The following is a 27,406-nucleotide window of genomic DNA, read 5'->3' as shown; positions in this document are numbered from 1 at the left end:
TGTAAAGTCCCGCCCCCTATGATACAGTACTTTTCTTCTGTGGGTGGGATTGGCAGAGAAGGACCAATGATGTCAGCATAAGGGGAGGGAACTTCCTGCAGAACATATTGATTTTATTTTATGCCTCTTTTAGTCCCCCACAATCACTCCCTGCAGCAGCTTCCACTATCTTGCCTACCATTTAGGTCTGTTACTTGCACCAACTGTTTTGACTCATTTTCTGTCATTCTGCAGGAAGTCCCCTGCCCTTATGCTGACATCATTGTTCCTTCTCCGCCAATCCCACCTACAGAAAAAAAAGTACTGCATCAAAGGGGGTGGGACTTTACAGAGGCGGGTGAAAGAGCATGGTGATTCCCTACTGAAAGACAGCCTAAATATGGGTTTTGCAAGCCGGGGTGACCTATACAGTTTTTAAAAATCATCTCCCCCCTTACCTCCCTCACTGGATGAACTGGAATCGCTGCTCCTCAAATCGCAGCCAGCGGTGTAAGGTAGAAGAGATCTTTTCGATCTCTAGCCTGGCCCGGCGCTGCTTTCTGCATGCCTTTACCGTTAGTTCTCATGGGACTCTTGAGTCTCGTGAGTCCCAATGGCAAGAGCACGCAGGAAAGATCAAAAAGATCTCTCCTGCCCTACACCGCTGGCCACGATTTGAGGATCAGCGATTCCAGTTTGTCCAGTGAGAGAGGTAAGGGTGGGGTGGGGTTAAAACTGTATAGGCCGCCCCAGTTACTGGTAGATAAGCCGTGACAAATACAATGGTGCAGCTTATCTACTAGTTTTAAAACTTGTATAGGCATTTTTTGTGGCCTATACACTGGGGCAGCCTATATGCAGGAAATACGGTACATGTTTTTTTTTAGCCTGTGAGAGAATTGGGGTGTGGGGGGGTGTCTCAAAACCAATGTTTTGCTGGATTCTGGGGCTTTGAGAGCACATTCTACGAGAATAAAGCCTTCTTCATGGGAGGAGGCCAGAGCAATTCCGCCCAAGGAGATTTGTAGGACGGCTTCATGGTCCACACTTCATACATTTACAAGGTTTTATAGAGTGAATGTTGCAGCGCAAAAGGACACTGCTTTTCATGTCCTCAGTATTAAAGATGGGTTCATCTGTCTCACCCTAGATTCAAGGGACTGCTTTGATACCTCCCACTCATCAGGACTTATATGCCCTGCGCATTAGAAGGGAAGATTAGGTTCTTTCCTCAATAATCTTTCTGGTAACAGGGCATACAAATCCTGACACCACTCCCTGTCAATGTAATTACTCATCTTACTGTTTCAGACAAGTATGTTTGCTCAGAACTTGAAATCTTTTCTTGCCAGTCAGGACTAGTATAATTGGACAGGGGTAACTTGATAAATGAATCCACACTTTACCAATATTCAGTAACTCAGTCCAGGACAGAAATGGGGTTCTGAACTAAAAGATTATTTTTTAAAAAAGTTGTCTTGAGACTCAAAATAACTATTATCAGAGATAAAAAAAAATCACTCAAAATTGGAAAGATTATACGAAATTAAACTATACATTCTGGTAGAATTCAGTGTGCCATATATATAAGATGGAAAAAGCATTTGCGTTACAACAAGGGAGTTATCATAAGTTTAAGAAAATATGGGGACCATTGACTAATTATTCTAATGATCAGACATCCTAGCACCTGGTAGAGTTAAGGGAAGGGGGTGGGGGTGGGTGAGGGTGGGGGGGGGGTGAGTAAATAAAAATTAGAAGAATTTTGGAGATAGGGGGATGATATTTTATTATTAAAGATTTGTTGAATGTAATCACAAGTGAAATCTGTATGATTGTTTTATGATGTATAAAACACTTGTTTGTAAGAGTGAAAAATGAATAAAGAATTAAAAAAAAAAACCCCCCCCAAAAAACTAAGACATATGAAGAGCAATTCTATAACTGGGTGCCTGATTGGAATCTATTCTGTAAAGAAAGGTAGGCACCTATTTTTTTTTTTTTTTTACAGGATACTAGAGTAACAGCTTAAATACGTGCTTAAATGTTAGGTGTCAGACACAGAGCCAGTGTGTTAGCACCTAAATACCACAGATACATGTGTAATTTATAACCAGTAAGTATGTCTATAAGTTACACGGGTAACTTGTGTGTGTAAGTTACACACACAAGTTACACATACTTACATGTGTAACTTATAGACGGTAATAAATTACACATGTATCTGATGCCTATATATGGGGAAATACCATACTCACTGTGCTGTACTGGTGCTTATTGCCTACTTCAACTCACACTGCAGCTAGAATCTGGAGAAAACCACAGCCTCAAACAAGCATATGAAAGGGTCCACAACACTGCGATCTTTGGGCTTCCAGTTGGACCAAAGTCAGACTGGGACCTCAGACCTCCACAGATTCATTTGTTGCAACGGGGGAAGGGAATACAGCCAGCACATGCTAAAGCCTGTACAGACAGCCATGAGCCAAATAGCCTGTGCTCAAGCGCCTGATCAATCAGAGGCAAGCCTAGCTTCCAGGGGAATGGACCCCCAAGCTCCACAAATGGAAATGCAGGCTGGCTAAACAGGTTCCCTGAAGGACTGCTGCTGAGTCTGTGTCTTTTCCAAGGCAAAGATACCCTAGGTTACTCATAGAGGGAACGCTTCCGGGTCAGCCGTGGGAGGCACGTAGTAGCCGCTGCCCACAACTTTGAGCTTGAAAAACACTGCAGCAAGACAGAGGAGAGAGCCAGCCAGAAAGTAAACACCCGGGGGTGGAAGAGAAAAACACCGCATAGCCCTTGAGTTGGGCTGCACGAATCACTGCATCGCCCTCAAGCTGGGCTGCATGAAATACCTCCTTGGGCCGCATGTGGGTTGGACACCCCTGATCTAAACAGAATTAGGTTACCATATGACTCCAGAAAAAGGAGTACGGATTGAGACAGCCGAGTTATACTTCCGTTGAAAGCAAAGGAAGGCGGGAGAACAGATTGAGATATCTGGGTTTTACTTCCATTGGAAGTAATGGAATTAAAACCTGGATGTCTCAACCCATCCTCCTTTTTCTGGAGCCATATAGTAACCCTAGCTAGAATGCTACTATTGAATGCCACTGTAGGCTGCCTCTAAATGACGTGTAATTTGTTTTGATGTATATAGCAAGATTCTTCCAGGATAAAATAAGAATGTGGTGCTAAGCTGTTTATTACTGTACTTATTTCTCTAGTTTGCTGAATTTATTGATCTACTAGAAAACAGAGTTGTGGTAGAAATGAAAAAAACAAAAAACCAACAAAACCCCACACAGACACTTTTATGAATACCAATAACTGTCTCATCAAATGCTGAATGTCCAATATCTCTTTGTTTCTGAATGGTGAGATAAGATATTACTGTAATAAGTCCTTCATGTCTATAGAGTCACAGTTAAGAATAGTTTGCCTTTGTTTTCATCTGACTAGGGACTGGATGAACTCCAAAACCTTTAGCTGCTCATTATTTGTGCACTTGTCTTAAGAACTACAGCAGATTTCTTGAAAACACACAATTTGACCTTTTCATGAATTAACTCCCTGTGGAGTGATGTATGGTCAGGTATTTAAATCTGTCGAATGTGTGACTGAATTCGATTTTAACTTTTATGGAGATATCAAGTCAATGAGGAATGGATATCTAGAGTCTCTGCATAGTTTTGCCTTATTAGTTACTTTAGCTAAGTCTCCTTGGATATATTTGAGTGCATTTAGCTATGTTAGAAGAATATACTCACACATTTTACACATGAAACTTAATGACCTTGGGAATTGTTTGCTTCTTATTTTAGAGAATGGGACAGGGAACTGGCAACATCAAAGAAGAAACCAAAACTTATTAACGCACTTCAACGATGTTTTTTCTGGAAATTTCTTTTCTATGGACTCCTGTTGTATTTAGGGGTAAGCTCCTTTTTAAATTAAACTATGTAATTGTCAGGTCAGTATTTAAATGCAACAAGCAACACTTTTCTTAAACCCTAGCTGTGGCATTCAAATATGTAAATTTAGAATTGCTATCTGGATAGTGACGGGTACTGAGTATATGTGGAGAGAAGTGGTTGCTGTTGGTTCTGTGGATAGCTGCGATATTCAGCTGCTGTTTGTAAGCTTCATGGATAGCAGCTGAATACTGCTGACTATCCTTTGAGGTAGATAGATTGCCCATGTTTCACCCTCTCTTTGCCCTGATGCTGCTATCTGGATAATGCTAGGATAGTCTGCAAGAATTTTCAGTGTCACTATCCAGATAGTGCTGCTGAAAATTCATGGATAGGACACATACACTTTATAGCAGGTGCTGCTGTACAGATGAATATTTTGGAATATTGAGACATTTGTTTTTAATGATAAGCACTCAACTCTGGTATCTCTTCCTTGAGAGTTCCAGAAAAAGCAATTGAGAAACAGAGAACAGGGTTGTTGATTTTTCTTTTCTTTTTTTAACTCATTTTTTAGTCTTTGTTTTCTTTTTAAATTTGACTGGTAACAGGCAATGTTTTGTCCTCTCATGGTGACCAGCATAAATTTAACGATTCACTGAGTTAAAGCAAGATTGCTCTTCTCTCAAGAAAGTTGTGTCATTCAACAGAATTCAGCACAGGAAAAGCATCCCTAGCTTCACCTAGCCTCTAGAACAGGGATTCTCAACTCGATGCTTGGGACACACCCAACCAGTCAGATTTTCAGGATGCCCACAAGGAATATGTATGAGACATATTTGTATAAAATGGAGGAAATACATACAAATTTTATCTCATGCTTATTCAATGTGGATATCAGAAAAAGAGATTGACCTGGTGTATTCTGGTGACTGGGTTTGAGAATCCCTTGCTCTAGTAGAAGCTTAAGTTCCTCAATTGCACTTGTGCATTATTTCCTGTGCTGTGCCATTGTGAAAGGCCTTCCTTACGTACCAGGAGTTTTCTCTGTTGCATGCAAAGGCCTCTGTTCTCCAGACCTTTATTGCAGTTCTCTCTATTGCATGCAAAGGCCTCTGGGTTTTTGTTTTTTTTTTTTCTAAATTCTTTATTCATTTTTTCATCTTACAAGAAGTACACAATATTACATCAAATAAAACTTTTACACATCACTTTTGTCATATTTGTTTCCAGGAAAGATTCTACTAAGGGGGTCATACAATTTTAAGTGGAGGAGGTTTGCTGTTTGGTGTGAGGGCAAGGCCCTAAATCTTTTCTCCTGTCCTACACAAAAATTGCTTGAATACCTTCTATGTCTTTCTGAGTCTGACCTTAAAACCTACTCTGTCAGCCAGAGGTATTTTTCTATCTGCTTTGTAGTACTGAAGAAGAAAGGTTCCTTCTGGCTGATCCTGGGTTTAAAAGCAGTCAAAGTATACCTTTGAGTTCAATGCGTCAACATGGAAATGTTGCAGTTGGTGATGACAGCAGTATGTCAAGGGGAGCTTCTGTTCTCCATGAACTTCTTTAAAGGGTACTTCTACATTCCAATCAGGCAGGATATAATCAGAGCTACCTGTGGTTTGTTGTATTGGGGAGTAGAGAGTGATGTGGGGACAAAAATTCATCCTCATCGCCTTACTGTCCCTGAATTTTCATCGCCATCTCCTCACCATCCTCACAGTGAAGCACATTTTTCATCCATGTCCCCACAGTCTTAATTTTCTTCCCCACATCTCCCCACTCAAACCAGAAAGATGATTTCATGTAATTTTATGGATCTAAGGCATTGCAAATAAACATTTTAAGCCTATAGCAGGGTGTGTGTATATGGGGGAGGGGGTGTCTAACTTTTATTTTGAATGAAAGAACATCAATAAAAGTACAACTTGTGATGCATTCTGGGTTCTGCATTGTGAACAAAAAACTAAACATGAGCTCAATACTAGTGATATTTTAGTCCAGACAATAAGACTGAAAAACCCACCTTTTTGATATAGCCTTCAATCCTTAATCCTACTCATCTGTTCACCATCCCAGCCAGCTGATTAACCGTTCCCCTTAACTGTATCCATTACATTCTGTTTGTCTGTCTTGGCTGTTAAGATTGTAAGCTCTTTCGAGCAGGGACTGTTTTCTTCTTTGTGACTTTTTACAGCACTGCGTACGTCTGGTAGCGCTATAGAAATAATAGTAGTAGTTCTAATTATTCAGGTGCAAAACATGGAATTTTAATTTTATTTTAGTTCTGTCAACGATGAAAGTTTTAGTTTTTATTCAGTCCTGTCCCAAAACTTATAGTTTTTTTTTTCAGTTCACAAATTCATGGCAAATAATTTTAGCTCTCCCCCAAATTTTAGTTTTTATTCATTTCACAATACTTCAACAAATAAAGAAGTGAATTATTTTTTATTGTAGGAAACCAGGCACAATTGCAAACATATCAAGAACAGCCCTCAGAATATCCCACATAAATAATTTACCCCCTCTTTTATTAAGCTGCATTAGAAGTTTTTAGCCCAGGCCAGTGAGGTAAGTGCTCCAATGCTCATAGGAATTGTATGAACTATTAAATACACAATCAAGTATCTCTCATAATAACCCACTGTACCTGAAGAAGGTTGGAGCAAATAGGAGATATATAAAAAGCAATAATAAAATATGTATCAATATAAACTACTTAATTTATAATAGTGTTGTTTATTCTTCAGTATGATTGTTAAACTATACACACGATTGCAAAAGACAGAAGTCTAGGCTTGAATAAATTGGCAGGCTATATTCCAAGCCATGCCCACACCATCATAGGTATACACGTGTGTGTAGCGAAATTAACACAAAAGTGCTCTCAAGTGAATTTTAACTAAATTAAATTAATATATATCCAATAAGCTCCAACCTATTTTCTCAAAATCGGAATCAAAAATCAGTATCAAAAAGTGGTACTTAGCTCAAAATGTGCCCCCTTAGTTCGTCTCAGAATTTTTTCCAATGTATGATATTTTCTTGAGGAGATGCTCAGGTAAGACCCAACTGTAGAAGATTTCGCCAAAACCGACCTTGGGCTAAGACACTGAAACAAAGATAGTAGGTTCATAGGAATTCTATGAGCATCGGAGCATTTACTATGTCAGCCCACACTATGAACCTCTAGTGCAGTTTGATAAAAGCCGGTCTTAGTACTTTTTTCAGTATAAAAGCAAACCAATAGCATATGGTTTATGCTTTTCTCAGTGTGAAGCCAAACCAAACAGCATAAACAGATAGTGTCCATTTCCAAGCAACAAAACAAAGCCAGGAAATAAAAGAAAAATTTAATGAAGTACAGCCCTCAGAATATCATACACAAATAATTTAGGGCCTCTTTTACAAAGCCGCGGTAGCAATGCTGCTGCAGTAAACGCATCAAAGCCCATAGGACACTGAAGGGCTTCAGTGCATTTACCATGACAGCATCATGCGGCTTTGTAAAAGAGTGCTTTTCTCTCACTCATTTCCAGGAACTTTGAAACCTATACAAGCGATCCTTAACATTAACGTATAGCACATGGCTTATTGTCTTTCCAGTGAGAAACAAAACAGCCCAAAAAGACAAAAGAATATTAGTGTCCCCTATATCTGTTCAAGTTTAGCATTAAGTTTTAAAAATACTCTTGCTTCCAAGCTACTAAACAAACTGGATTAGTACAGATTGATTCTACATCGACATTCAATGCTATCAGAATAACTAGCTTCTTTTCACACAAACAGACCCTCACCAAGCACAGGATAAGGATTGTATGGACCTAGAGCGCCCTCCAGAGGACAAATAGCACATATACGCGCGACACGTCATCACAACTGAGCCGTAGCCGCTGTGAGGTCTTGCAATACAAATACGTACTGTATACGCACGTCACAACTGAGCCGATAGTTCTCTCTCTGATCCGGGACTGTAGTGATCAGGTACATTAGATAGATTGTGAGCCCACCGGGACAGAGAGGGAAAATGCTTGAGTACCTGATTGTAAAAAAAAACCCCTCTTAGATAACCTTGATAGGCGGTATATAAAATCCTAATAAACTTGAAACTTGATTGTTTTAAATGTACTACAGTACAGAATTTTCTATTAAAGTTTTTGGATTGTGGAACGAATCATCTGAGTTTCCATTATTTCTTATGGGAAAATTCGCTTTGATATATGAGTACTTTGGATTACAAGCATATTTCCAGAATGAATTATGATCGCAAACCAAAGTTATACTGTAGAATGTTAGGAATTATCAGGAAACAAATGGAAAACAAAGATGAAAATGTTATAAATGCCCTTGTATCACTTCACCTTGAATACTATGCAATTCTGGTCATCATATCTCTTTTTTTTTTGTAAATCTTTATTCATTTTCAAAAAATTTCAACAAGTGAACAATAAATATTCATAAAATACATTAATTAATCACTTGACAATCTTATTTGTATTACTTTAAATAATTAAATATAAAAGTCCTACCCCTCCCACCCAAATTCTTTAATAAATTTCCATTTTCAGAAACTCCAAGTGTATATTAATTATTCAAAAATATATTAATTAATTACTTGACATACTTATTTGTTTTACTCTAAATAAATAATTATAAAAGCCACACCCCTCCCACCCATCCTGTAAAACGTAACATTATCAATTTTTATCAATCATAATCCCTCCCCCCTTTACCTTATCTAATACTCCGGTATTTAATATGTCTGATCACTAGAATAAATCATCAATGGCTCCCAAATCTTTTTAAACTTATTATAAGTACCTTGTTGCATAGCAAATACTCTTTCCATCTTATAAATATGGCACACTGAATTCCACCAAAAAGTATAATTTAATTTAGTATAATCTTTCCAATTCCCTGTAATCTGCTGAATGGCAATCCCTGTTAATATCAATAGAAGTTTATTATTATTAGCTGAAATTTGGCTTTTAAATCTCATTGAAGTACCAAATAATATAGTATCATATGAAAGGGCAACATGATTTTCTAATAATGAATTAATTTGGGGCCAAATTAACTTCCAAAATGCATTTATACAGGGACAGAAAAATATCAAATGATCTAATGTCCCCGCTTCTAGGCCACAATGCCAGCATCTATTGGATCTTGAACTATCTAACTTTTGTAAACGTACTGGGGTCCATAATGCTCTATGCAACAAAAAAAACCAAGTCTGTCTCATAGATGCTGCCCTTGTGGTTTTTATTCTCCAAGACCAAAAACGTAGCCATTGAGAGGCAGAAATTTGGTGCCCTAGCTCAATGCTCCAAATATCCCTAAGACCAGTTTTTTTTAAAATTCAAATATCCATATAACAATTTATACCACTGTGCAGCTTGGTGTCCCAAGAAATCCGCTTGAAAGCACAGGAATTCCAGACTATACTGAGAATTAAGAACTTTCCATTCAGGGAACCCTTCCTGGATGGCTTGCTTCAATTGCATCCATTTAAAACTTTGTGACTTATTTAAACCAAATTTATGTTGCAATTGTGAAAAACTAAGCAACAATCCATTTATAATCACATCATTTAAAGTCCGTATACCTGCAATGATCCACTGCTTCCAATTTTATATCCACCAATTTTGATCTTGGAGTTTACCCAAATAGATTGATTTAATGATTTGGAAATTGGATCTGGTGATAAATTACTAACATAACGTAATGTCTTCCAAGTATCCAACAAAATTCTATTATTTTTATATTTCCTGGGTAGATTTATACTAATAAGATGAGACAAATGTAAAGGAAACAGGAGCCGCCATTCCAAATACAGCCAATCTATCATATCTCAAAAAAGATAGAGCGTAATTAGAAAAGGTACAGAGAAAGGCAACAAAAATGATTAAAGGGATAGAATGACTTCTCTATGAGAAAAGGTTTAACCAGCTAGGGCTGTTCAGTTTGGAGAAGAGACAGCTCAGGGGTGATATGTTAGAGGTCTATAAAATACTGAGTGGAGTGGAAAGGGTAAATGTGAATCCCTTGTTTACTCTTTCCAAAAATTCTAGGACCAGGGGGCATGCAATGAAGCTACTAGGTAGTAGATTTAAAACAAATCAGAAAAAAATATTTCTTCACACATCATGTAATTAAACTCTGGAATTTGTTGCCAGAGAATGTGGTGAAATGAGTTAAGAATTTTTTGCTGGAGAATGTGGTTACTTAGCAGTTAACTTAGCAGAGTTTAAAAAAGATTTGGATAATTTCCTAAAAGAGAAGTCCATTGGCCATTATTGAGCTGGCTTGGGGAAATTCACTGCTTATTCCTAGTATAAGCAGCATAAAATCTGTTTTTACTACTTGGGATCTAGCCAGGTACTTGGGATCTGGATTGGCCACTGTTGGAAACAGAATACTGGGCTTGATGGACTTTCAGTCTGTCCCAGTATGGCAATTCTTATTCTTATGCTCTTATGTCCCTCACTCTCTGACGTGTTGCTCTCTTCTAAATACAGCTGCTCTCTCTCTGGGGGAATGTGTTTGGGGAGCTCATGGCAATGTGGCAGTGGGGCAATGGATGAAGGAATGTCCAGATATGTGATTGCAGATGCATGTTTTCCAGTTAAATGTTTGGAAGGGTCCACCATAGAGAAGTAAACTTCTTGGTGCTTTTCTTCTCTGTACCATCCTGTAGAACAGTATACCGTATATACTCGAATATAAACCGGGATTTTTGGGCCAAAAATGGGGGTCCCAGTTTATATTCGAGCTAACGCCCCCCTCCCAGAATTTTTCAGGCCAATGCCGCTGCCAGGCCCTGCCCACCTCCTCCCTGCCCTATCCTCATACCTTTGCCGATCCCTGGTGGAGGTGCAGCGGCAGGAGCAAGCTTTCTGAACTCCTGCCCCGCTGTCATAGATCGAGTTTCTTTGGCCACTGAGCGGCACCAGCAGGAGTGGCTTCCTTACTGGCTCCCGTGAATTCCTGCCCGCTGCACTTCCACCAGGGATCGGCAGAGGTATGAGGATAAGACAGGGAGGGGGACAGAGGGCAGAGCCTGGGAGGGAGAGTGCAGAGTCAGAAAGGGAAGGAAGGGTGCTGGGTACAGAGCCTGACAGGAGAGGGAGGGAAGGAAGGGTACTAGGTGCTAAGTGCAGTGCCTGATAGGGGAGGGAGGGAAGAATGGAAGGGTGCTGAGTGCAGTGCTTGACAGAGGAAGGAGGGAAGGAAGGGTGCTGGGTGCAGTACCTGACAGGGGAGCAGGGCCGGATTAATGAATAGGCCCATTAGGCACGTGCCTAGGGCCCGAAATAGTCAGGAGTCCCTCTGAAGGACAACCTACCATGCCATTTTTTTTTTCAAATGGCAACGGGCCCCCCCTCTTCCCTCCCTCCACGGCAACGGGCCCCTACCCGATGATGACAATAATGCCACCCCCCCGGCATCAACGGACAGCAACGTAGCCAACCGCTGGCATCAACAATGCGGCCAATGCAGCTCCAGGAAGGTCCCGCGATGAATGCGTCTGCTGGTCCATCCCCCTCCAATGTCATATACTTCTTCCGGCAGACACAGTCATCACGGGATCTTCATGGAGCTAACCCAGCAAAGTTAACGCCGATGCCAGGAGGAGGCCGTGTTGCCATCCATCAATATAGGGGGTTGAAGGAATGGTGTTGTCATCATTGATGCCGGGTGGGGGCCCATTGCTGTTGCTGTGTGGAAAGGGTGGTGGAGGGAGAGAAAGGGGGCAGATGCTGATGGAATTGGTGTGCAGGGAAAGGGGGAAAACAAGAGGGAAGGATACTGGATGGATTTAGGTTGGAGGGAAAGAAAGGGGGCAGATGCTGATGGAAGTGGGGGGAAGAGAGAGGAAAGAGTGAAATGCCAGATCATGGGGTGTGGGTGTGGGAGAGGGAAGGGAAGAAGAGGAGAGGAGAGAGATGCCAGATCATTGGAGGAGGGAATGGAAGAAGATGGATGCCAGACCAATGGGGATGAAGGGAAAGATGGAAGGGGGAGGCATATAGTTTCTGGAAGTGGCATAGAAGAACAGAAGATGAAAGGAAGAGAGTGACAAGAAGATGAGGAGAGCAGAAATCAAAGAAGACAAAGGTAGGAAGGGAGCTGGGTGCAGTGCCTGACAGGGGAGGGAGGGAAGGGAGCTGGGTGCAGAGCCTGACAGGGCAGGGCACTTGAATATTAAGCCACCAGACTTATATTCGAGTCAAACATTTTCCTCCATTTTTGGGGAGGGGGGAAAGGAGGGTCTCGACTTATATTCGAATTAACTTATATTTGAGTATATATGGTATCTCAAACAGTGTGCCTCCTGAGATTCCAAGTGTGCCGCTGCACACTGAGGAAGAAGAGCTGACTTCCCTAAGCGGTACAGCACCAGCGCAGCCCGATTCGCCAAAGGCCTGCATGTTTCCCCCTTCTCTCTAGCGTCCTCTGGCTTTTCCTCCTGGCCTCCCGGTCTCACTTTAAAGCTAATTACAGCAGCCTGCAGAAGATCGCCGTTAGGTAAAATGATTTTATTTTCAATATAGTGAATAGTGATTGAAATGTGTCAGTTTTGAGAATTTATATCTGCTGTGTATATTGTGTGTATATGAAAAATGATTGGAAAAAAATGCATTACAGTTAGTAAAGGGGATGGGATCTGGGGCAGATATTATGTGGGCCTAGGAATGTCTGTGGTTGGGGTACTTAGCTTGAAGTAGTTGAGAAACACTGCTGTAGGCAATCAGCTGGCGTCAATGACTCTCCTCTCTGGCCCTCTTCCCTGTTGGCACTCCATACTGGCGTCTAAGGACCCATCTAGAGGGCCTCTGTACATGTGTGGACATCAACATGATGTCACACATATGCGTGATTTCATCACGGCGATGTACGCACACTTCTGGGTGCCTCAAGCCGTGGCCACTACCTTTAGTGTGCCCCGGCACGAGAAAGTTTGAGAGACACTGCAATAGAACAACAAAATAAAATTGTGGTAATGAAAACAATAAATTTATTTCACCTATGACTAATGTGTACAAGATTCTCGCAATATATTTCATATATGATATATTTTCAAATAATATAGAAAATTTTAAAATTTACCACCCCCCCCTTTTTTTTCAAAGCTGCGTTAGCAACTGCCGCTGTGGTAACTGCCCCAAAGCCCATGGAGATTTAAAGGGTTTTGTGGCTTTTGACGTGTGGCAGCTGCTAATGCGGCTTTGTAATAGGGAGATTTTAATATATTTTTAAAATTAAACTTTCTAAGAAATTTTATAGCAGAAAATTCTGCCATTCAAGTGAGAAACAAAATTGTTTTATCTTCCAGAGATTTTTTTTTTTTGGCAGTGCTTGCATGTGAAGTGAGGTACGAGTACGAGTGATCCCCAGCATCATGCTTAAATATGCCTTGTAGACATCACACATCTTAGTAGATGCTTCTATGGAATACTTTTTCCCTCTTGTCTTGATAAATTGGCCGCATGTATAGCAAAATGCATCTGCCAGATGTTTGCGCCTTAGTAAAAGGCCCTTAAGTTTATTCAGCTTGGAATCAATCTGGAATGTTCTGCAAAAAAGGTAAATTCAAAAATATAAATAGCCTGGTCACAAAAGCAAAGTTTGAGGGGAATAATAGCCGTTTTGAATACTTTGTGGCATAGGCAAGTAAGAAAGAACACATTACCCAGGAACAAAAAAAGTTACATAGTGTAATGAACTCTTTTTTTCTCTGCATATTTCCAAAATTATTTAGAAATCTTTTTATGCGCTGAGGAAGATTCATTCTTTACAACCTTATTGACTAAGCAGGCTATACTGTACTGTATATTCGGTAATTCATGCAATAGTTCTTAATCATCTCTAGACTATAGCAATTCTTTGTTGGTTGGTCTACCTGCCTATTGTTTTATCGTCTTCAGCTTCTCGAAACTTCTTTATAGAGCATGAAAGTCTGTTCACATTTCTTCTCTGTTACATGTAAGTTTCTGAATTTAATGTAAAATTTTACTTATTAAGCACCATGTCTTTCATTCTGACATTCCCCCCTCTATAGCATCTCTTTTGGTTCTTTATCTAATCCAATTTCTTAGATCTGCTGATAGGAACATTCTAGCGATTCTGCCAGCCTCTCACCTCTCACACATTGATAGTTCTAGGCATAATGAACCAAATTCTATTAATGGCACTGAAAAGATTCAGTGCTAAGTGCTATTTTTTCTCTTTTCTTGGACTTGTAGTTCCTTTCTTGGACTAGTCTTTCTTTTAATATTATAAACCACTTTGATTTTATTGAAAGGCAGTATATGAAGTTTTTAATGAATATAAACATATTCTATAAATAGCATTCCAAGTTGGGAGCCATTTATAGAATAGTGCTTAGCATTGCGATCCGTGCTTTGCTTTTAGGTACGAGTATTTACACCAACTGAACATTAGTGTAAATCCTCAAGCCTAAATTATGTGCAGATCAGGCATATTCCTGGAATGCCCATGCCCCCTTTCAGATCTATATGTAAGAATTTATGTGCACATCGTTATAGACTAGCACCTAATAAGATGTGCATGTAAATTCTAATTGTTGCCAAATAGTGGCAATAATTGATTGTTGGTGCCCAATTATTTGCCCTAATTGGCTGGTTAAATTGTGCGTACAATTTGGGTGTGCGTACAATTTGCACACACAATTTTGAGCACTATATCTAGAATTAGGGGACTGTCTCTTCTTGTGTTGCACCATCTCTTTGAAACAACCTTTCTTCTGATATTCCTCTGCTTCTTACTATTATGAGTACAAGGTGGCACTTTAATTTTTTTTCCCCATAAGGCTTTTTCAGCTTTCGTGAATTAAGGAATTTTAGATTTATTTTATTCTTACTTAAAACCTTTCCATCCACTTCCTATTGATTTAGTTATATGTTTGTGCTACTCTCTTTCCCTTCTTTTCACATCTTGTTTGATGTTCTTTTGTCCTCTTTGTTGTTTTGTGTTTTAAGCACTTTATCATTCTGAAACTCTCAGTAGTACACTGCCTTAATGTCATTGATGATTTTATAACAAAGGTACAAAGAAATTAAGAATTGCATATTTGGTTTGTAAATCTCCTTGTATTCTATTAATAATAATAATAATGATAATGATTATAAACTTACTAACATTTATATGTATTCTTAGCATGTAAAACTAGGCAACTTCATATAAAATTACTATGTTAGTGCTTCTCAGTGTCAGAAGTGGGATTTAGGCTTGGAGGACCTTTGAGTATTACCTAGTGTCACAAAATGTCCTATTAAAGCTGTATATTATTCACAGAGAAAGTGTACCTGCAGATAATTGGAAAATGAGCAGGAACCAAGGAACTGAACTGGAGTGCTAGGCAGTGGCGTAGGAAAGGAGGGGGGGGATGAGACAGACCGCCCCGGGCGTTGTCTCTGTGGGGGTGAAGGCATCTCTCTGTCCCCCACTCACACCACCCTCACGCCCTCTCTTCCCCACCCCATTATCTCTTTAAAATCTTCACCAGTGCGAGCAACTACTCTAGCCTGTTGTTCATGCAGGCCTGGCTCCCTTTGAAATCACTTCTGGGTCATGGGGCCAGGAAGTGATGTCAGAGGGAAACCAGCGCAAGCAGCAGTCAGAGAAGCTGCTGGAGAAGATTTAGAGGTATGGGGATGGGAAGTGACAAAACAAGTGTGGCAATAAGCTTGTCTAGAATTCATAATTTAAGTAGTCTTTGGAAATTATGCAACCTGATTTCACCACATAAAACACCCTGTTGCCAAGGGGTTAAGTGACAATTACCTGGATGGAGCCATTGAATTTCATCTTCTCTCACCACTGCAGCACTCCTCAGTTAGGTCAGGGGCGGAGTATGGGTAGAGGCAGGAGCTAAGTCAGCGCCAGCAATATTTTGTGCTGGTGTCTGCAAAGCTAACCAGGCAAGTAAAACAGCTTAAATAGCAGTCCTAACTTTGCCTGGTCAAATATGTGGATATGTTACTGAATATTAGCCATACTTGCATAACTTCCAAGCACTGGATATTCATCGCTGATGTCCATGTATGGCCAGGCATTAAATATTCAGGTCTTTTAACTGGCAGCAGTTAGCGTAAAAAAAAAAAAATCACTGACTGCTGCCAGTTGAATATTGACGCATTAGATTTTAACGATTAATGAATACTTTAAATTTGGTGATTTGCCCTTATCCCAGGACAAGCAGGCAGCATATTCCCACACATGGGTCACGTCACCGACGGAGCCCCGCAGCGGACAGCCTCGAAAGCAAACTTGCTTGAAGATCTCGATCTTTCGAGCACTGTACCGCGCATGCGCGCGTGCCTTCCCGCCCGAACTAGGGGGCGCATCTCCTGAGAGGATCCTCAGTTCGTTTAATTCCTCCTTAGTGGCTCAATTGGTCCCGTCCTCGACCTTGCCTCGGACTGATCAGCCTGTCACACAACCAGAGCTTCCAGTATCTCGAGGCCGATCCAGGACACCGAAGAAAATTTATTCGTCTGATTCTTCTCCAGACTCGCCTCCTCCGAAGTACTGGTCGAAGCATTCGAGACCTATTGCTCCCAAGCTTCGGAGGGAGTCTTCGGCATTGGATACCGAGACTTCTCTGCCTCATTCTTCGAAGCAGAAGCACAGATCTCGACACCATCGCGCATCGACTCGAAGTCCTTCTCGACTGAAGACTCCACCATCGAAGCCACCCCGTCGAGACAGTTCACCACAGACCTCGACTCATTCTGTACCACGTACACCTGGTACTTCTCCATCCAGGAGCCTAAAGAGAAAACATTCTCTTACTCCACCTCACAGTGCAGCTTCTTCTGTGACTCTACGTCTAGACTCAGAACCACTTTCACCATATTCTAGAGAGGCTTCTCCCTCATACTCAACTCTTCCTAAATCTCGCAGTGTATCTCCTGAGGAAGCGTCTGATTCCAAATCCATTTCTTTTGCCAAATTTATTTTTGATATGGGACAAGCTCTCAAACTGGATCTTCATTCAGATTCTAAATATACTCCTGAATATTTAGCAGATATGGAGCTTCCTCATCCACCGAAAGAGTCCCTCAGATTACCTATGACTCCTGTTCTGAAACAAACCTTTGTTCGTAATATGGAGACTCCTTATTCCATCACTGCCATTCCATCTAAATTGGAATCCCGTTATCGAACAGTTCCATGTAAAGGTTATGAAAAGTCTCAACTATCTCATCAATCCCTGGTAGTAGAATCCTCTTTAAAGAAAGCACATCCTTCCAAAATCTATGCTTCAGTTCCTCCAGGTAGAGAAGGTCGTACCATGGATAAGTTTGGTCGCCGTTTATACCAAAACTCAACTGCACCACAGCACAAGCTATTAGGCACCTTAAAACTTTGTTTTTAACTTACCTATGTTTTATGTTTAAGTCTTAAGCTTCTCACTGTTTTAATTGTTTTAGTTATTGTTTAATTTTTTTTATCTAGCCTTATAGCTTCTTCTGCCGCCGCACAGCGGCGGCGAGCCGGACACCTCCCCCTCTCAGCCTTACAGCTTCTTCTGCCGCCGGACACCTCCCCCTCTCAGGTCAGCTGATGACATATATATTCGGTCCTTCTGCGGCGCACGCCGAAGGAGCGCGCAAAAGGAGCAGATCCTGCTCCTTCGTGCGCAACCAGAGGGCGCCACAAATTTTCGACTACTTAGCGCTACCAACAAAGTCACAATACTACACACGCTTTGTATATTATATTTTATATTTATTGGCTCTCATTTTAAAGGCAATCAAAATTCAGATCTCATTCAACACACTCATTCCATCATGTTAACTGAAACAACAGATAACAATATTCCTTCCTTTTGGGGCCATCGCCCTATAACACACAAAACAACTGTCCCTCTTTACTCTTCTCTCTTAAGTATTCCCATCAGTTCCTTTACTTGCAACAACACAGAAAAACTTTATACAAACAATATGAGAATCGGCCTTATCAATGCAAGATCAATTAAAAATAAATATCATTTAATAAAAGATGACATTGTCAAAAATAAATTACAAATTTTATTTATCACAGAAACTTGGCTTTCAGAAGGGGATGAAGCTTATCTTTCCTATTGCTGTCCTCCTAATTACAACTACATATTTAACCATCGTCATTATCGAAAAGGAGGAGGCATTGCCGTTATTTACAAACACAACATTCTAAAATTATATGATCAATCCCCAAAAGCTGCTTCAATTGAATTCCTTCACCTAAAATATACCATTAACAACCAATTTGATTTTTTATTGCTTTATGTTCCTCCTCCCATAAGTTCAAATAAACTCTCACTCCTTCAAGACCTTTTATTTGATTTTTCTTCAGCGATAACCACCCCAGTTATCTTAGGTGATTTCAACATACATTTCGATGACCCCAACAATTCCAATACTAAAGACTTGCTCAACATTCTCACACCTCTCAACATATATCCACAAATAAATTTTCCTACACACAAAGCTAATCACACATTAGACAATATTCTTGTTCCGTTTTTCTAACAACCGAACATTTCAAATCTTTCAGCTTCACCTATCCCTTGGTCTGACCATTACTTCATAACCTTTTCTTTTTTCTTACCTAGTCCTAGTTCTATACAACACTTACCTAAAAACAAAATTATTACAGTCAGAGATTTTAACAATCTGGATAATACAGACTTATCTTCATTTCTGGACTCAAACATCATAACTTCCTTCCCCGATTCCATAGAAAATCAATTATCGGCCTGGAATTCATCATTGAAATCTCTTCTTGATATAGTATCTCCATTAACATCGAAAACCATTTCCCTTCGTAAAATCTACAACCCTTGGTATACAGTAGAACTAAACATGGTTAAACAACAAGTACGTTCTCTAGAAAGGAAATGGCGACAAAATAAAACATCTGATAACCTACAAGCATATAGGGAAAAAGTTTCATATTACAAGACAAAAATAAACCAGGCAAAAAAATCATATTTTTCCAAAAAAATTGAAAAAGCAAAGAATTCTTCAATTCTTTATAACATCCTAAAATCCATTGATCCAAAAAATAAAATAAACAGTTCCACACAAAGATCAACATTAAAAGCTCAAGAACTATCTAATGCATTTACACAAAAAATAAATAATATTCGCAACTCCTTTTCTCAAAACACATTAAACAATTTCACTACTATTGACCAAACAGAATTCATACCTATAGCCAAATGCTCAAACTTCAAAATCCCCTCGCTACAAGACATCAAATCCTTATTACAACAAGTAAACATAAAAAATTCCCAATCTGAAATCATTCCACCTTTTTATTTGAAAAAACACATCTTACATTTTGGTCCCTTCATATTGTCACTTATTCAGAAGAGCCTCCTTACTTCTACAGTTCCACTTCAATGGAAGACTGCCTTTATCACCCCCATTCTTAAAAACTACAAAATTAGTATTGATGATTTATCCAACTACCGTCCGATAGCTAATATACCATTTATAGCAAAATTAACAGAAAAATGGATCTTCAACCAACTCTCTGACTTCATTGAGAACACAAATGCTTTACACCCAAATCAAACCGGTTTCAGAAAATTCCATAACACTGAATATTCATTACTTGGCTTAACATCAAACATACAGTATTTCCTGGATCATCATAAATCTGTAATACTATTTTCTTTAGACATTTCAGCGGCATTTGATACCATAGATCACGAATTGCTCATTAATAGGCTTGAGGAAAAAGGAATTACTGAGAACGTTTTAGCATGGTTCAAATCGTATCTTTCAAACCGTTCCTCTTCCGTTAGATTTAATAATGAAGTTTCCGCCCCTCACATTTCTACATTTGGTATACCTCAAGGATCAATTTTGTCTTCCTTACTCTTTAATATTTTTCTCTCACCATTATTAGAAATCTGCCAATCCATAGGCTTTATTCCATTTTCGTACGCTGATGATATCCAATTAATTCATCCTCTTGATCCGGAAAATACCACAGAAATTTCTTCTATCAATCACAAACTAGAACAAATACAAGACTGGCTTACTTCAAATAAATTAGCTTTAAATATTAACAAGACCAAAACTATGCTATTTAATTGGAAAAAAGACATACCATTATCAAAACCGTTTGTACTTAACAATATTACTCTTAACCTAGTATCCACTGTCAAAATCCTCGGGGTTCTTTTAGATGATAATCTGACTTATCATGAACACATCTCCCATATTGTCAAAAATTGTTTCTTTAAACTACGTCAGATCAGATCAATTACCAAATTTCTAAGTTTACCTTCATTAAAGATCCTAATTCATTCTTTTGTTATATCGAAAATTGACTATTGTAACGCCTTATTTATCAATATTACACAAAAAGAAAAAAGGAGATTACAGACCATCCAAAATACAGCTATAAAACTAATATATAATGCAAAAAAATATGATCATGTCTCCCCATTACTTAAAGACGCTCATTGGTTACCAATAAGTCATAGGACTCTATTCAAAACAATGCTTCTCATCTCTAAGACTTTATTATCCAACGAACCTCAATTTATTTCAAAATCATTAATCCCTTATATAACCCAACGCCCATTAAGATCATCTGAACAAAACCTTCTAACAGTACCGTCCCTGAAAATCATAGGTACACGAAGAGCCGACATGTTTACAGTAATGGGACCACAATGGTGGAATGCACTTCCCCAATATATTAGAACTGAACAGGACATTACAACTTTTAAAAAATTACTAAAAACTTATTTATTTAAAGACGCTTTTACTCCTGATTGACCTAAGAATACTTTTTAATATTGGCTCAACTTTATTGTTTTATTTCTTTTAAATTAAAAAAAAACAAAAAACAAACAAACCACTAACTTAAAGATCATCTTTAACCTCAAAGTGTTTATTTGCTTTAGAGATAGCCTTATCTTGTGTTTTGATAAAGTTAAACCCAGCCTTTTGTTTTTCCCTTTTTTCTAACCCAACATTGTAACTTTATTTTATTCCTTACCCCTCATGTATGTTTTGGATGAAATTTATAGTGTAATATGTCAATATTTGTTATATTTTAGTTTCTTGAATATTTCTACTCTGATTATGTACATCGCCTAGAAATTTTTTAATAGGCGATTCATCAAATATTTAATGAAACTTGAAACTTGATGGCAAATAGAGTTCTTAATTACAGCTACATCTTTACGTCCTACTTCAACCATTTTCTGAAGATTTTACCATCTTTTTACCCGGATATCTCTACCACTCGTCTTTCAGAATTTAAACTCATCCTTAAGACTCTTTCTCAATTACGACTCTTCATGTTACAAGCCTCATATGATGCATTTGAACTCTCGTCTCGAGTATCGGCCTTTGCTGTAGCCATGCGTCGTTTAGCATGGTTACGTATTGTGGACATGGATCCCAACCTTCAAGATAGATTGGCAAATCTACCTTGTCAGGGAAATTAATTATTTGATGACTCTATTGAGGCAGCTACCAAGCATCTTTCAGAACATGAAAGCTCTTTTGCTTCCCTCATTCGACCAAAACCTAAACCTGCACCAACTAGAGGTTTCAAACAGACTCCACGTCGTTATCCTCAGAAAACGACTCCTGCTTTTTCAAGACCTCCTCCTCATCGTCCTCCTTAACAACAGCGACAACAAAAATCTCAGACTCCTGCTGCCACCAAGCCTGCTCAGTCTTTTTGACAATCTCGATATGAGCATTCAAATTTCTCTGTTTCCAAATTCTCCCCTCCCCATAGGGGGTCGCCTTTCCACATTTTATCACCAGTGGGAGCTCATTACATCAGATCTCTGGTTGCTTACCATCCTACGAGAGGGATACTCTCTTCGGCTCCTTCAGGTGCCTCCAGATCGCCATCCAAGAGAGTGTCCTTCCAATCAGTCGCATCTTCCCCTTCTTCTCCAAGAAGCTCGAGCTCTGCTTCTCCTACGAGCTGTGGAGGAAGTTCCTCTTTCCCAAAGGAACTTGGGATTCTACTCCCGTTATTTTCTAGTTCCCAAAAAGACGGGGGATTTGCGACCGATCCTGGATCTCAGAGCTCTCAACAAATATCTAGTCAAAGAGAAATTTCGAATGCTCACACTGCCAACTTTATATTCCTTAATGGACCAAGGGGATTGGATGTGTTCCCTCGATCTCAAAGAGGCGTATACTCATATCCCTATTCATCCAGCATTTCGCAAGTACCTCAGATTCCAAGTAGGAAGCCTTCATCTGCAGTACCGAGTTCTCCCCTTCGGATTGGCTTCTTCTCCCAGGGTTTTCACAAAATGTCTCGTGGTCGTGGCTGCAGCTCTTCGCAACCAGGGTCTCCAAGTATTTCCATACCTAGACGACTGGCTCATCAAGGCTCCCTCTTTTTCAGGGGTTATTGCAGCGACCCAACAGACTATTCTTTTTCTACAAAGTTTGGGATTTCACATCAACTTTCCCAAATCTCAGTTGACTCCTCAGTCTCTCCAATTCATAGGAGCAACTCTGGACACTATCAATCTGAGAGCATACCTTCCACAACCACGTCAGGCCGCCCTGCTTCAGATTTCTCAACAACTCTTCCAACTTTCAACTGTTCCAGCACGAAAGATGATGGTTCTGCTCGGTCACATGGCTTCTACAGTTCATGTGATTCCTTTTGCCAGACTTCACCTTCGTATTCCTCAATGGACACTGGCATCCCAATGGCAGCAATCAGTGGATCCACCAACTCGACTGATTTCCATAACTCCTTCATTGCGGAAGTCTCTCCGTTGGTGGATGCTCTCTTTAAATCTTTCCAGAGGCTTGCTGTTCCACCCTCTTCCTCATCAGAAAGTCCTCACAACCGACTCTTCAATGTACGCATGGGGAGCTCATGTGGACGGTCTTCGCACTCAGGGTCTCTGGACTCAAGAAGACCGTCGGTGTCATATCAATCTATTGGAACTCAGAGCGATATTCTATGCTCTCAAAGCTTTTCAACATCTCCTTCACGACATGGTGATTCTTGTACGTACCGACAACCAGGTAGCCATGTATTATGTCAACAAACAGGGAGGGACGGGCTCTCACTCCCTCTGTCAAGAAGCTCTGAAATTGTGGCATTGGGCAGTTCTTCACAACATCTTCCTCAGAGCTGTTTATATTCAGGGTCAACACAATTATTTGGCGGACAAATTGAGTCGTCTTCTACAGCCTCACGAATGGACACTCAATTTTCCTACTCTTCGCCAAATCTTTGCCCGTTGGGGAACTCCACAGATAGATCTGTTTGCGTCACCTCTCAACTTCAAACTGCCTCAATTTTGCTCCCGCATCTATGCCCCTCAACGTCTCGAAGCGGATGCGTTTCTACTGGACTGGAGGAATCAGTTCCTTTATGCTTTTCCTCCGTTTCCTCTGATTCTCAAGACTCTAGTCAAACTGAAGTCAGAACATGCCACCATGATTCTGATAGCTCCTCGGTGGCCCAGACAACCTTGGTTCTCCCTTCTACTTCAACTCAGCACCAGGGAGCCTCTTCTCCTACCAGTATTTCCCTCTCTACTCACGCAGAGTCAAGGATCCTTGCTTCATCCCAATCTGCAGTCTCTACATTTAACAGCTTGGTACCTTTCTGCATAACAGACTTTTCTCAATTCTCTCCGTCTGTTCAAGATATCTTACTTGCTTCCAGAATACCATCAACTAGACAATGTTATGGCCAGAAGTGGACTAGATTCTCTGCTTGGTGTTCTACACGTCACTTGCCACCCAGATCTTCCTCCTTGACATCCGTTCTGGACTACTTACTCCATTTATCACAATCTGGACTTCAAACTACATCTATTCGAGTCCATCTTAGTGCTATAGCTGCTTTTCATCAGCCTTTGGATGGAAAACCCCTTTCTGCACATCCTATCGTTTCTCGCTTTATGAAAGGACTTCTCAATCTCCATCCACCGCTTAAACCACCTCCAGTGGTTTGGGATCTCAATGTTGTTTTAGCTCAACTTATGAAACCTCCTTTTGAACTGCTTGACAAAGCCCACCTCAAGTATCTCACTTGGAAAGCTGTGTTTTTGATTGCTCTCACTTCTGCTCGAAGAGTCAGTGAGCTACAAGCTTTAGTTGCAGATCCACCCTTCACAGTTTTTCACCATGACAAAGTGGTCCTCCGTACTCATCCTAAATTCTTACCTAAAGTTGTTTCAGAATTTCACATCAATCAGTCTATTGTTCTACCTGTGTTTTTTCCAAAGCCTTATTCTCATCCTGGAGAAGCCGCTCTTCATACCTTGGACTGTAAACGTGCTTTGGCTTTCTACCTCCAACGCACTCAACTTCACAGAACATCTCCTCAACTTTTCATCTCATTTGATCCAAACAAGTTGGGATGTCCTATATCAAAACGCACAATCTCCAACTGGATGGCTGCTTGTATTTCTTTCTGCTACACTCAGGCTGGTCTTCCTCTGCAAGGTCGAGTGACGGGCCACAAAGTTAGAGCTATGGCGGCATCTGTAGCTTTCCTTCGATCAACTCCCATTGAGGAAATCTGCAAAGCTGCCACTTGGTCCTCGGTTCATACTTTCACCTCTCATTATTGTCTGGATTCCTTATCCAGGAGGGATGGCCACTTTGACCAATCTGTTTTGCAAAATCTTTTTTCGTAAATTGCCAACTTCCCTCCATCCCTTTTTACTTAGCTTGGAGGTCACCCATGTGTGGGAATATGCTGCCTGCTTGTCCTGGGATAAAGCACAGTTACTTACTGTAACAGTTGTTATCCAGGGACAGCAGGCAGATATTCCCACAACCCTCCCACCTCCCCTGGTTGGCTTCTTGGCTAGGTATCTGAACTGAGGATCCTCTCAGGAGATGCGCCCCCTAGTTCGGGCGGGAAGGCACGCGCGCATGCGCGGTACAGTGCTCAAAAGATCGAGATCTTCAAGCAAGTTTGCTTTCGAGGCTGTCCGCTGCGGGGCTCCGTCGGTGACGTCACCCATGTGTGGGAATATCTGCCTGCTGTCCCTGGATAACAACTGTTACGGTAAGTAACTGTGCTTTTCCAGAACATAGGGTCATTCCTCAAATATTTCCTCATATTTACTGCTAGCAACTCTTTATCATAAATATGATTGATCACTTTTGGTTTTTGGTTAACTATGCTGAATATCAACTCCTATGTTTCTTATTACACACTTTTAAACATGATATGATAAAGTACCTGAATGTAAACCATTTAGGATATAAGTGGTATATAAATAATGAAATAATAAATAAATAAAAAAATAAACAGGATCAATTTTTTTTTCCCTGAATCTCTCTCTGCTTCATCAAAAGACCTTCCTCTTGTACTAGGGCCCTGGGCAATTGCCCTGCTTGTCTCATTAACCTGGCATGACCACTAAACTATGGGCATTACCTAAAAGAACAAAAAAAACCTACAGGTTTCCAGCTTTGCCAGTAAACATAGCTGTTGTCTTACTCAAAACAGTCTTTTCACAGTTAGATCCTTAGTTTGACGTTTGTATGTTGATGCAAAATTGTACGTAATCTGCTAGTGCCAGCACATAAAACAGGTGTCCCATTCAGAATCTGATATGATTTTTTCTTTCCTTGTGTATTACTGGCCAGCTGGCAGCTCATCCAAGAGGTCTGTGTGGGGCTGTCTCATGGAATGATTGCAGCTGCAGAACAGAAGCAAATGAAGAAAACAATGTTTCTGGAGTTCAGGAAACTGCTGACAGAACTTTGTCCTTTACTGCATATTAAAGGCCTCTTCAAAATGAGTCAGAAGTAAAAGCAAATAATAACATTCATGAAAATGAGGCATGCATACTTGATTCTGAAACAATCAAATCTGTGGTATCGGGACAGTCTGGCCAAGCAACTTCCAATCAGATTATTGGTGAGGCATGCTTTTTATACTAACCTCCTGTTTCTAGATCCTATGCTAAATCATTGGGATTCTCTCTATTTTTGACCCAGGAATTTCCTCTTGCTTCTATGTAATTCCATCTCAGGGGGTTAGTTACAAAGCTGTAGTAAAATACATTTTACCACAATGATATTTACCTCGGTACCTCAGATTAGTAACCTTCACGTAAATATAAATTTGTGTTACATCCTGGAACATCAAACATTCCTGGCTTCAGCCATAGCAAGAGAATGAGTTCCTAGTTGGGCAGTGTAAATGAAAAAAAAATAAAACAAAGCAAAAAAGCACAATCCTTCCAGATCCCCATACATTGGATCCCCCTACCCCAACATCCATACATTAAATCCCACCCCATCTATATCCTTCCCTGCACCTTCAGGTGATTTTCAGAAGTTTAATGATTGGGCAGGAGTGATCCCAAGGTGCTCCTGTGTTTAAAATGGCACATTAAATAAATCATCTTTGTGATACCTCAGACACACTTGGTAGCCTGCTCCATGGGATGCCTGCCTGGTCATGCTCTTCTTAGCCTGATACTCAACAGTTTGCATCAATCCAGTAAGAGAGACTGCTTCCTGCTTCTTATACATCATCCAGTTCTTCGGTTCTTACTTTTCTATGCTTTGCTACAGACGTGTCTCTCCTTAGTGGGGAAAGAAAAGCTTTGAACTTCAGTTTTAATTATATAGAATGGTCTTATTCTTACTCAAAGGGCCTTCCAGTGCAAAAGACATATGAGTCTTGAACTAGTGTGTTATTCACCTCTATTTGCAAGTTTGAGTAGAAAGTGTCATCTACATTTTTCAGCTCTGACACTGCTCTATGCCCCTCATTGTCTCCTTTTACAGGCGAGTTGAAGGTGTCTTTCTGATCTGCTCTGTTTTCGGTTTATTATTTTTGGGTTTTTATTACCCACTTTCAGAGGCTTTTCAGTGCTAAAGAGATACACAGATTACCTGGGTTAGTTCTGCCTGGGTGGAGATAAGACTCTTGGTCTGTAGCTGGGAGGGACACCTGTTTCAGGGCACCTACCTAGCCAGTCTGCACTAACACTTTTGTAGCTCAGGGACTGTTCCCCTTGTAGCAGAGGCACATCTATTCTTAGTGTCGGATTCACACAGGCACTTGTTTGATTCTTTTTTATTGTGGTCTGTTTCAATACCTTATCTACCATGGACCCCTGATGAAGGCGTGTTATCCGAAACACGGACCATGTCGGGTCCCTTGGTTGATAATAAGGTTGCAGATTTACTGCATTTTTTTGATGGTATAATAAACAATGCCTGCATCCTGTACATAGTCTGCAGTTTTTGCTTTGTTTTCCGTTTGCTGCTTGGTTCACTGCAGATCTGGTTGGATATTTTCTTTTTTGTAGTACCAGAGCTTGAACACAAGCTGTTTGGCATCTGTGTCGGTCTTTGGGACTTAATCTGGTACCAACTGCATCCCCCTCTCCCCCCGAAGGATTAGAGTGACCAGGTTACCCATTCCAGAAGGGAGACTTTTTGGCCAGTCCTGGTTTTAAAATTAGTATAGTGTGTAGTATTTGTAGTCCATGATTCTAT

General features: G+C 40.2%; 1 protein-coding gene across 1 annotated transcript in view; it reads left to right on the top strand.

Annotated features, from left to right (window-relative positions):
- CFTR (CF transmembrane conductance regulator) overlaps nucleotides 1–27,406 on the top strand; it is a 411,238-nt gene that overhangs the window by 19,932 nt on the left and 363,900 nt on the right. Inside the window, exon 3 of the mRNA XM_033959147.1 lies at nucleotides 3,807–3,918. Within this exon, the coding sequence (XP_033815038.1) occupies nucleotides 3,807–3,918 (112 nt within the window). The remainder of the gene's footprint in view (nucleotides 1–3,806; nucleotides 3,919–27,406) is intronic.

This window comes from Geotrypetes seraphini, chromosome 9 (assembly GCF_902459505.1).
Source record: "Geotrypetes seraphini chromosome 9, aGeoSer1.1, whole genome shotgun sequence".
Taxonomy (NCBI): domain Eukaryota; kingdom Metazoa; phylum Chordata; class Amphibia; order Gymnophiona; family Dermophiidae; genus Geotrypetes; species Geotrypetes seraphini.
The sequence above is the reverse complement of the archived record's forward strand: the minus strand, read 5'-3'. Positions and strand labels throughout refer to the sequence as shown.